Source organism: Pelodiscus sinensis, chromosome 3, assembly GCF_049634645.1.
Source record: "Pelodiscus sinensis isolate JC-2024 chromosome 3, ASM4963464v1, whole genome shotgun sequence".
Lineage (NCBI taxonomy): Eukaryota > Metazoa > Chordata > Testudines > Trionychidae > Pelodiscus > Pelodiscus sinensis.
Genome location: NC_134713.1, coordinates 157,969,657 through 157,982,205, shown reverse-complemented (window position 1 = coordinate 157,982,205; position 12,549 = coordinate 157,969,657). Strand labels below are relative to the sequence as shown.

The window sequence follows — 12,549 nt, the reverse complement described above, 5'->3', positions numbered from 1 at the left end:
TGGTTTTCCCTGATGTGTCTCAGAATACTTCAATAGGCAAACACCCCGATAGTCTAATTCCTTATCATTTTGTGCACTCTTTACTGTTACTGTAATATAAATATGCTTATGTTGTTGAAAACTGTATCAAAATTGTCTACCATGCTAGATGGCACAAGAACAAGCACTAGATACTTCAATGAATGTTTTGTGATAAGTGAAATGATGTTGTCATATGTATTTCATTTGTTCACTGCTTTCTGAAAAAAGAGCATCCAAACCATGCAGGACAAGATAGTCTTGTGAATGATTTGAAAGACATTTTAACACTTGCAGGTATTTACTGAAGTACTGTTGGAAATAATCCAACATTGGCAGGGAGACAGACTGGATAATCAATAGGGCTTTTCCATCCCGAAAGTCTCAGATTCTAATATGTTAGAAGCTGAAAGAAAGCATGGGAAAAATCACAGTTCTTGTTTGCTTATTGCACATTAAAAATGAATTGCTTCTTCCTCAAGTGAGAATGAAGAGGAGGCTCTCTTATGACTGTAGGACTGATTGTAAATACAGCATTAAAAAGAATGGCAGTAACAAACAATAATTCTTAGCACTTTACATGTTCCAATTGCATTGCCAACTTTAATCCACTCATGGACAAAAGACACTTTATAGATAATAAATAACTAGAGAAATGGACAGATGCTTTAAATTATTGTACATAATCTATTGGAGGAAACAAGTATATAGCTAAAGAAATGTGTTTTATACACCTATTTATCAGCTGATGAGAACCACAAAGGGTGATGTGATGCAAACTGCATGAAATAGTTCAAGCTCACATTTTCCCCTGTACACTGGCTTTCTAAACTCATTTATATGCCTGTATTATTATTGACATGCTGTTAGACAAAAATAACTGTAACTTAATATTAAATTATTATTCAATAAAAGACAAATATTATTGTTTAATAAAATGGTGTGGCATTAGATGTGTGTTCAGCTCTTTAACATTTCTTACTGTGGGGACTAAAAGTGTCAGGATAATGCTGACTTCCTTCCTCATGTCTTGTAAAAGTAAATTTGAGATCCCATGCAGCTAAGATATATGATAAATAGTAATGGTGGACATAAATATAGGTGAGAAAAATGTATTTAAATGTAACAATAAAAGGGTTATAAGCTATGGTACTCAGTACAGACAACATAATTGTATGTACAAGGGAAATGGCTGGAGAGTCTGCTAAGTTTCGGGCGGGGAGAATGGGAAATTGCATTGCAACAATGGAATGTCTGGGTTAGGGATTTTCCCTAACACAAAAATGGTGTGGGTCAGGCTGAGCTGCTTATTTTTTGTGGTGTAGGATATTTTGCTAACAAATTACTACATGTCTGATTCTATCTGAGAAAATGCCCACAGGAAGGTTGGGCAAAGCTCATTTTCAACTGTTTTACTGAATGTTTAAGTTTTAGTAACAGTCTTGCTTCAGAAGGCAGCTGCAATTGTGAATTTTCTTTCATACTTAGCGGCATTATCTTAGTATAATGAAGATTTCATGGGCATTAGTGACAGAAAGAAGTATAAGGAGAAGTGGTATTTTAAAGAAGAAATGTAATGAGTACTGCTTAGGGCGATACATTGTTTGGTTCTTTTTTTAAAGAAGGGGGCTGTGTTTTCACCTTCGTGCGAAGAGGATCAATATACCTAATGTGTTCTATATGCAAACCAACTGGGGAGCAAGATAAGTACATGCCTATCTTCAACCAAAGATACAGAGACAGGCAGTCACACTGGAAACAGTAGAGTGAGTCCTAATTTGGGATGATAATAAAAGAAAATACTTACAGAAAACCAAAACATCTGATTAGTGTTAAGAGTAAATATTCTTGTCTCTGCAATATAATCTGAAAACAGAACGCCAAAGTTTGCTCCTAACTATTCCCAGGAATTTCTGGAGTAACTCCACAGAAACTGGTGGAGTTACTTGAGCATAATTGAAAGCACAGTTTGAACTAATACATCTATATAGCCACAAGAAATACACTGCAGGCATGTCGTACAAAATATATACAAGTCATGAATTATGGCATCAAAGATGTACATTTTAACAAAGTACTACTTGGAGAGCTATAGCTAGCAACAGTGCATTACATTAAGCATCTTTTTTTTTAAACTGACTATATTATCTAAATTTGTACCAGTTGTCTGGCTCGTTGTTAGCATCAGCAAGGAAATTCTGATTCTATTAGAATGGTCCTTCAGTCATCTGCATGTGTCCATGTAATCCTGAACTTTGCTTTCATGCTATTTGTTCCTCCAGTCTCTGCACTTACTTGCACAATGGTATCCTGCAAATTTGCAGACTTATCACCCAGAAAATTAACTCTGAAAAGTTTGGGGATTGGGGTGTTGTGGGGGTTTTGTTTAACTCTCCCTGTAGCATCCACTGCTGACCCAGCAGTAAATTAAGAAAAACCTTTCTCTTTCTGTCTCTCCCTGAATTGCAGAATCTTCGGCCTCAGGAAAGTCGGACCATGTTCAGTGGCTCTGTCAGCATCCCATCTATCACCAAATCCCGCACAGAACCAGGGCGATCGATGAGCGCTAGTAGCGGGTTGGCAGCAAGTGAGTGTCTCCATCTTGCCACAAGCTCTGTGGAAAAACATAAGCTAATACTTGCTACACTTACTGCTGTGCTTGTTGAACAGGATTTTTGGAGTTGTTCTACAATGGCTCCTCTCTGTTCCCACTGAAGCGAATAGAAATGTTTTATCATTGGCTTCAATGAGAGCAATTTGACTAATGGTGAGCACTTTTGAAAATCCCACATAGTGTTTGCTGGTTTAAACAATATCTTGATGGTACTATTGTATCAGAATTAGTATAGTGTTCCTCAGTTCTATGACTTGACTATTACATAAGGGCTTTATCCTGCCTCTCATTGAAGTCAATGGCAAATCATCCATTCACCCCCAAAGTTTTGTTAGGGTTATTTTTAACTTTGTTGTTGTATGCATAAGAAGGCTCCAAGTAGTCAACTATAACAGCACTGGAAATTTGGCTGCTGACATGGACAATTAAATTTTACTCCCATCATCCCAGATATTTCAGGGTTCAGTGCATGAGCTCATCCACCATGCAATCCAGTGTAGGGAGGTAAGATTATGTAGAGGAAGGTTCTGTAGGAAAGCAAAACTAAACAAAGTAACAGCTAGCAAACTTCTTAGTGTCTTATATACACATCCATGATGCAATTTTATTCCCATACTTTTCAGGATCATCTGCACAGAATGGCAGTGCTTTGCGGCGAGAATTCTCTGGAGGGAGCTATGGAACCAAGCGTCAGCCTATCGCATCCCCATCAGATGGCTCACTGTCCTCTGGTGGTTTAGACCAAGGCAGTGATGTGCCAACGAGGGACTATGAACGAGAGGTGAGTAACAAGAAAGAAGGGAAGAAAACTGCAAACTGTGGGTATTTATAGGGCCCAAATTCTAGTGTCAGTTTTGGCGGTGTAAACCTGGAATAGCACTGCTTCAACAGAGCAGGGTTTGGCCCTGGGAAGCTTAGAAATCATTGTTCAAAAATAACATTTTCTATTGTTTGCCTTTTGAGATTTGCTGTTTTAGGATTTTGGTCAGATTATGTCAGCTTTAAACAACTGGATAGGTGTGCAGAAAAGGCATTAAGGTGGTATACTCAGCACCCTGGAATCAAGGTCTCATAAATGTAGTAGCCTGATAAAATAACTGCACATACTTGACCTTTTGCAGCTACAAGGGACAATACTCCTTTTGTTTTTTGGCAGTAGGAAAGCGTTAAGCCATAAAGCAGATGAGTCATGAAAAGACTCATTGGTTTTGTGTTCACTGAATGCCTAGAATTAATCAGTTAATATGTAACAATTCAAAAAATATTTGTTCTTCAGACAAGCTTTATATGCATTTCATAAAAAAATATTGAAAGGGAGATGAGATAAATCGTTTAATCTGTTACACCAATCATAAAACATGCCTTTTGCTAAGTCTCCAGGTGCATGTACAAATACAACCTCTCCAAGCCACCACCTCACTGCATCCCCTCTTCATGCTCTTCAGGCAGTCCTGAGTAAATAGATGAACCTAAAGATCAGACTAATAGAGAGGAAATTGCAATGTCGGAAGCCCTTCACAAGGAACACCATGCTACTGCTGGTTCAAACTGAAAATGGCTGCAAAAATGCCTCTGCATTGTTACACAGGGAAACATGCAGGCCCTGAAGTTCTCAGAGCTTCTGTAGCTCGCAATCAGCACTTTCAGTTGTAGATTAAAGTTAATTGCCAGCTCAGTCTGCAGGGTGGGCAGGTGCATTCTACACTAACTGAAGCTTCAACATGATCTCAAGAGTAGTCCATGCACAGTGCTTTACATTAGCATTCAATTGAAAGTTACAGAGGGACAAGTAACTGTGGCAGGTCTACATTAGAAAGAAGACTTCTAGAAACTCAGGTGTTTCCAGCCAACACAGCTATATGGGAGTCCAAGGGCAGCTGGGGGGTCCAGAAGCAATATAATATTGCAAACCTTACTGAGATGTATACCCATCACTTGACAATAACAATGGCAGATGCTTCTTCTGTGTATCATCACCATTTATGCCTTGTGTAAACTGGGTTTTAGACAACTCACTTGAATGCACAGAAAAGCAATTATTGAGCAAAAGAATGTTATTGGACAGAAAACACAAGGGGAAATGTGTGCAGACCTTTATAGCCACCCAACTGCGGGTCAAATATATGTCCCCTTCAGTCTGACTGATTTACTACTCCCGTTGTGTTATTGCTTATTGATGTTCTTCTGCATTTTTTGGGCTGCAGGATTCTGATTCTCCAAGGCATTCTACAGCTTCAAACAGTTCCAACCTAAGTAGTCCTCCTAGCCCAGTTTCTCCTCACAAGACCAAGAGTCTCTCCCTGGAGAGCTCTGACCACGTGAGTTGGGACTCATGAACTGCTTCAGCATTCAGATCCAACATCACTACGGCTTATCTCCATGATTCCCCCTTCACTCAACACAATTCTCACTCTCATCACCCTTACAACTCCCTCTGAAAATGGTCTGAGGGGAAGGGAGGGAAGAAGATAAAAGGTTTGCCTTCTCTAGTGCTACTCAGCGCTGCCTTGGCCTCCCCAGATTTAGCACCGGCAAACAAGCAAATCTAGGGTGTTGGTAAGCAACAGATGCAGTAGATTTGTATTAATACTGGCTTCATTTCACATGGTTACAGCTGCTTTCATTATTAGAGAGATATTTACCCCACCCCAACTTGAAAAAAAGTAGCTTAAATAGACCAGAACAGTATCAATAAAAGGACAAATCAGATGGATTTTGTTTCCATACAAGATATCCATACTAATTATCTTGAACAAGAGTAGCACAGAGACCTGGTCCTGGTGGGGAGCAATCAGTCCGCCAGAGGCACATGAAAGCTTTCAGCTAGCCGCTATATTTGAATGTCAATCTGATTGTTGCCAGCAAATCTTTATGAAAACGATGCATATTTTACTACAGTACAGAGTATAAATAAATACGCAAATCTAGGAGTTAAATACTTATGTATATAGTCAAGGAGAAAAAGGAGCATCATGTTTGCAGAAGATGGATGCCTATTTAAGAGAACCTTTAATTTAAAAAGATCTGTGTTGTTCCCAGTTTCATGCTAAATAACACACACATTGGAGACCTGGCATAGATTATATATATATATATATATATATATATATATATATATATATAATCTATCTCCACACAGGAGCAGGAATGTTCTCATTGGGTAGCACTGAGCAGTTCTAGGAGAAATCCCCCACAGTGTGTTCAGTGACCTTATCAGTAGCAGAATTAAAGCTCTAATCATTTTGAAGATGCTGATGCCTGTCATCTGCAAGAACATTGATTTGAAAATGAACCACTCCCGCATGTACAACAAAGCAACATTCAACCATGTTGTCATCATGGTTTCCAGTGGGGTGGGCACAAGTTGTGCACCTTGACCCCCTGGGAGCTGATGGATCTGGGCTGGATACAGTATACGCCCTCAGGCAAACACTGGTATAGCGCAGAAGAAATTGTAAGGGATACCATTTCTCAAGGTCAGTGACTAACCTGGTTTAATGATGGAGGAATTGGTCTTCCAAGCCTTCCTGGGCATATGTTGATTATCAAATGGTAGCATACACTCTACATCAGTGTCAAATGTGAGTCCTGTTAGCCCAAAAAGAGCCTCTGTTGAATATGTTGTTGCTGTAGCATAATGAAGAACCTTGAAGATGCTGACCTAATACTGTTTATGCTGCAGGAGTTTGACACCTGGTAGCCCAAAGCTGCCATACTTATGAGGTTAGTGATTTCCCTTCCCTGCTTTTTGGACTGTGGTTTCAATTTTTTTCTATACAATACCCTGCTGTTTGGTTCCAAAAGAGATGCAGGTTGCAGAAGAGAAAGCATACCATCAGAGGAGACAGATTCAGCTGAAGATGCAAGTCTATCTTTCAGTAAAGAGCCTAATATTTAAATCAAGGAAATGAAAAGGAGGCAAGATAAAAAGCAAATAGATGTCAAGCAGGAAAACCGTCCATTCCCTTCTCCAATGTGAGTGTCCCTTCTCAGTGGGATCATTGCTAGCTTTATGCCATGACCCCGCTCAAGCATATAAAGGGCTTTTTGTATTTAGAAAGCTGGTTTTCCTATGATCTGGAATTTTTTTATGGCTCCTCTCAAATCATTCCAAGAGCTTACACTCAGCAATGTAACATGTTTCGTTCACATTACTAGATGCTGAAATGAGTGGAAATTTTCCAGGTTCCCTTCACTGAAGGTAATTATGGTTAAGTTTAAGCAGAGTGCAGATGAATTAGGTTAATGTAAAGGCACGGCCAAAACACAATTGAGACACAGATCATTGCCTTTGCCGTGTAGCCATGCAGGGTCTCCTAGGTGCTAGTTCTGCTTTATTCTGCTGTGAGTGGATTGTCCACATACAAACTTGTCATTCAAAGTTGTTGGTTGCTTCATTGGTTTTTTGAGATGGGGGAATTCAAACATTTCTATAAGTATTAGGTCAAAATCTTGCCTGTCCTGTTTGGTATCATGTTGGTGCCATGTGTTTCATTGTCACAAATAAACGGCGTTGAATAGTAAAATCTCTGTCAAATAGGAAACACTTAAGAGTCACTTCCCACCATGGTAGCTTATTATGTTTTTGAGGGACACACATAGATATGTCACAGGGAGTGGCATTATTTACAGCCCATGGTCAACTTTTTTCTTAAAAGCAAGCTATATATTGCTCCATATGCACCAAAGGCTTTCCTTCCTACAATTGCCTTCTTCCCCTTCTGGTGCAGCCCACCAGCTCCACGTGTTTCAGTGTTGCAGACTAATTTTGTATTTACTGTATGCTGTACTTAAATGTTAATCCTACTTTGATGTTAACCTGGTAAAGGGGAGATTTGAGGCTGCAAAAACTCTGTGTGATAGTTTTACATGGGAAGGTCCGTTTATATGGAATCTAACCATGTATTCCTTTTGCTTCATCTCTGCTCCATTTGAAAAGTGGAACCAAAGAACCAAGATATTTATGTAGCTTACTTTTAATCTAACCCTAAACAAACCAGTACCTTTGCTCACCCTTATGGTGAATATGAACCTGTTATCACAAATATACATGTTCAGATGGAGCATTGATTTGTCACTTTACACAACTGACTTTCAGAAGGTCAGACCCATCCTGTGAGGCCTAGTCTGTTAAATACAAAACCTTTGTTGTCCCCATAGCCCTTAGCAGTGTCCTTTTCAAGATGACTATATTTGGTCTGATATTGCATATTTTACACTCATCCATGCCTGTTAAAAAGAGGAATAAACAGCAATTGTTCTCTCAGTTGAAAAGCAAATGTCCACGTAAGTTCTCTGAAAGGAAAAAGCATTATAGGAATTAGATAGTTCTATAAAGAATCCCTTCTGATGGATCCATTCAAGTGTAGGCCACCATGAAATCTTTTTGTTGTTGTGAACATGTGTTACAAAACATGGGTGTTGCAGGTGTGCTTCTAAAATTCTTATTGTGATAAAAAAAATCTTGATCATTTGAACTGTAAGACTCTTGTCTGACACCTCAGAGGCAGTTGGCTTGTAAGGTTTGGTGTTTGCCACTAGGCATTGTTTAAAGTTTCCAGTTATATATGGTTCCATTTATCCAGGCAATGTATAATCTCCCATTGAATTTTGACTAATATTATAGCATATGTTCTGTGTACACTATATATATATTTTTTGCTGAGACTGAAACATTCTTCACTTATCAATCAGAACATACTCTGCTAAGCAAATGCTTTTGCTTCAATCACTGAAAATAGATTTAAGCACGTCCTTGAGGACCATAGATTCCAGAATAAAAAAGGTACAGGAAATCAATTTAAGATTCCTCCCAGCTCCGCCCCCCCCCCCAAAAAACCCCACACTTACTTTCCACCATTCATAATTCCAAACCAATCTTTAGCACTTTGTCTGTTTCACATATCACCTGTAAAACCCATTGCATTTGCTAGTTTTAAAATATAGTTCTATCATCACTTAGGCATCTTAGCATCTTTTCTTTCCATCTTAGTCTCTTACTAGCTCACTTATTTGTTATAAATGTGGGTTTTTATTATTCAGTAGTTTTGCAGTTCTGACTTGTGCTTTTGAGAGCAATAATCTTAATTTTGATAGTTACAAATAACACTTGTTGCATTTCCAGGTACATGGTTTATGAAACAACATAGCAGGGGGATGTAGCATTTTCTGCGTACAAAAGCAGAGATAAGTATACCTTCCCCACTACATTAACTAAACCTACCACCTGGAGCTTAAGCAAAACACTCTTTGAACAGTATCAATCAGATTTCCAGAATGATCTACTGTAATCAGAAGAATTTCTGATGAATATGTAGAACCCTATGCAGATACAAAATTGGTATTGGCAACTGCAAAAATGATTTGACACTATCTACATCCATGAATGTGTATACCTGCAGTTACAAAGCAGATAATTGCAGATTTGCAGCACTCCACAAATGTGTGCACCCTGATCATGTAACTTTTGTACATCAAGGAGCTTTAGTGGGCCAAGCTGAAAAGAAAGCAGGCCCAGACTGAGAATGATAGATAACACAAGAGTTCCTAAACATGTCTATGCTGTAGGAAGCATTTTTTTTAAACCATGATCATAAAATTTAAAAGTAGTTCACCACTCTGTGATTCACTTGGGTAGCAGAGGGCTCATGTACCACTTAAGCCTTATCCTGTAGACTTAGTGCTAATCTGCTATGCAGGAGTTAATTCCGTGCAAGAGTCTGGTACAGACTCTTTGTGCTGATATGAATCTCGCTACAGGCACGACTTAGCACTAAATGAAATGGACTTGTGTTCTAAACCCTATTTGGGAAAAAGGCCCCAAAGAGCCAATCTGCTGAAGATTTTTCATCCCCAAGATCTTATGCAGTGAGGCAATTCCACAGCTTGTTTCTTGTTTCTTTCTTTCTAGCCACAAGGTTTTTTTAAAGCCCAACTTCATTCATGGGGAAGAAGTCCACAAAAAAACCCACGCTTGATATTTCAAAGCAATTATACCTGCTTTTTTATGTATGACAGTTTCATATCATTTTTTTAAATATTTTTAGGTTTTTTCATTGTAATATTATTGTACAGTTTTGCATGACATAGATGTAATCACTTTTTGTTTTAGAGTATAAAAGCTGACAAGTGTGTGTGGGGGGAAAAACTTTGCTTTTTGCCTCTTCTCAACTCTATTTTATTTTGTTTTATGCCCTCACTGTGGTAGGGGACATTGTAAGAGATTTTCTGCCACAGAATGATGTAGATTCTTTTGCACAGAAATATTTAAGGTGGAACAGTCAACAATGTAATAAATGACTTGACACCAATATTTTATGTTGGAAATACACATATTAACCTACTTTGATGTATTGCAATAAAAACAGGGACCTGTTAGAAATTCAGATGTTTTGTTGTTTTTCCCCATTCCCTCCCTCTGTTAATCTTTTGGAAGAGGGAATGGAAAGGGGAGGAATCTTGTGAATAACTATCCAGTAAACCCACCCAAGACAAAGTTATAGTGACAAACACAGATGATACTCCCAGCCTTCTTTAGACATGCACCACTGATAAAAGTTGAATTCTGATGGTCACTTCCATATTTGAATGGCATCAACTACATAGCTCCCCTGTGTTCTATGATTAGTTCAGTGACTTCCACTATAAATACTGATGAAAACATGGCCATTTAGTCATGAACTTCCTTCTGTGGCCCTCTTGCTTTTCTGGTGAGAGGTCCTGGTACCTGCTGCCCTATTATAATGGGGAAAAGTTCTATTTTTCTGATCTGCTTGCACCTTGGGGGCATTTGCCCCTTCTAGATCTTCATCTCAAAAGAAGCTGCAATTTAAAACATACAGCCCTAAGTTGGTCTGTTAGTGGCGGTCTTTCACGATGTAGCTAACTTGGCATTTTGCCCTCAAGGAAAGTGTGTTTGTTTTCCTTTTATTACCCTGTCCTTAGTGAAGATGCTGGACTTGAGTGTTAACCTAAGAGATTGGCTCTAGTCACCAACCTGCACTGGAAAGAACAAAATACTTGTATTCCTATCTTGACAGAAGCCTCAGAGTCCTCTTTAGTATATGTGCAACATACCTCAGGTGGCACATGGCCAGGATTCATCACCAAATTGGTCCACTAAGACCATTAGTTGGCCTGGCACAACACTAATATGGAGAATATGAAATACAAATCAGTGTCCCCTGGAGAAGTCCAGAGATGCCTGCACAGTAGACTAAACCTTCATAGAAATGTAGGGAAGAAAGGAATCTTGAAATTCATCAAGTCCAGGGGCCTGTGTGGAGACATAAAACCATGTAAACCTAAACCATCCCTGATAAGTGTTTGTCTAGCCTGTTCTTAACCTCTGACAATAAGCTTTAGTTGTTGCTTGTAGAATTCTCATTCCAGAAATGTTTTTTTTTCCTAATATCTAACCTAAGTATCCCTTACTGCAAATTAAGCCTTTGCTTCCTGTCCTATTTTCAGTGGACACAGACAATTCAACACTGTCTTTGTTATAACAGTGCTTTAACAAAACACTAGAAGTGGAAAGGACCACAAGAGGACATCAAATCCAGTCCCCTGCTCTCACAGCAGGACCAAGCACCAGCTATATCATCCCTGACAGCTGTTTGTCTGACTAACCTGCTCTTAAATAGCTGTAATGCAGAAGATTCCACAAGCTTGCTAGGCAATTTATTCCAGTGTTTAACCACCCTGACAAGTTTTCCCTAATGTCCAGCCTAAACCTACCTTGCTGCAATTTAAGCCCATTGCTTCTTGTCCAATTGTGAGAGGTTAAGGAAAATAATTTTTGTCCGTATTTGTAACACCCTTTTAGATACTTGAAAGCTGCTAGCCTTCTCTGTCTTCTCTTTTTCAACCCAAAAAACCCCTATTCTTTCAGTCTGCCCTCAGGAGGTCATTTCTTCTAGACCTTTAATCATTTTTGTTAATCTTCTCAAACCTTCTCCACATCTTCCTTAAAATGTGGTTCACAGAACTGGATACAATATTGCAGTTGAAGCCTAATCAGCACGGAGTAGAGTAGAATAATGTGGTCTTGCTCACAACACTCCTTTTAATACATCCCAGAATGAGGTTCCTTCCCCCCCCCCCCCCCACCCCCAACAGTGCCATACTGTCGACATGTATATACTGGTTACAAGACAGGAAACAAAAGATAGGAATAAATAGTGGGTTTTCAGAATGGAGAGCGGGGTGCCCCACAGGGGTCTGTACTGGAACCAGTTCTATTCAACATTCGCATGATCTGGAGAATGAGGTAAACGCTAAGGTGGAAAAATTTGCAAAGGATACAAAACTGCTCACTACTCTTAAATCTAAAGCAGACTGAAGAACTTCAAAAGGACCTCACAAAACTAGGTGACTGGACAACAAAATGGCAGATTAAAAATCATGTTGCTAAATGCAAAATAATGCATATTGGAAAACAGTCCCAACTATCTATATAAAATGATGGGGACTAAATTAGCTATTGCCACTTGAGAGATCTTGGAGTCATTGTGGATAGTCTCTATTGCTTTTTTGAGCTAAGACACAGAATATCTTATTGCCTCTATATAAATCCATGGTATGCCCACATCTCGCATATTGCACGCAGATGTGATCTCAAATAAGATCTACATTGGATGAAGTTCAAATTAAGGAAAATTTGTTCTCTTTGCACAAGAACTAGAGGTCACCAAATTAAATAAATAGTCAGCAGGTTTAAAGCAAAAAGGAAGTGCTTCTTCATGCAACATATAGTCCGACCTGTGGAACTCTTTGCCAGACGACATTGTGAAGACCAGGACTTTAATAGGTTTCGAAAAAGAACTAGATGAATTCATGGAGGATAGCTCCATCTATGGCTATTAGCCAGGAGGGGTAGGAATGGTGTCCCTATCTTCTGTCAGGAATGGGTTACAGAT

General features: G+C 39.0%; 1 protein-coding gene across 3 annotated transcripts in view; it reads left to right on the top strand.

Annotated features, from left to right (window-relative positions):
• CDC42BPA (CDC42 binding protein kinase alpha) overlaps positions 1 to 5,369 on the top strand; it is a 329,094-nt gene extending 323,725 nt beyond the window's left edge. For all 3 annotated transcript variants that reach the window (XM_075925322.1, XM_014570971.2, XM_006118059.3), the window contains 3 exons: positions 2,488 to 2,605; positions 3,256 to 3,413; positions 4,837 to 5,369. In XM_075925322.1, the coding sequence (XP_075781437.1) occupies positions 2,488 to 2,605; positions 3,256 to 3,413; positions 4,837 to 4,968 (408 nt within the window). In that variant the 3' untranslated portion in view covers positions 4,969 to 5,369. The remainder of the gene's footprint in view (positions 1 to 2,487; positions 2,606 to 3,255; positions 3,414 to 4,836) is intronic.
• The last annotated feature ends 7,180 nt before the right edge of the window (positions 5,370 to 12,549 follow it).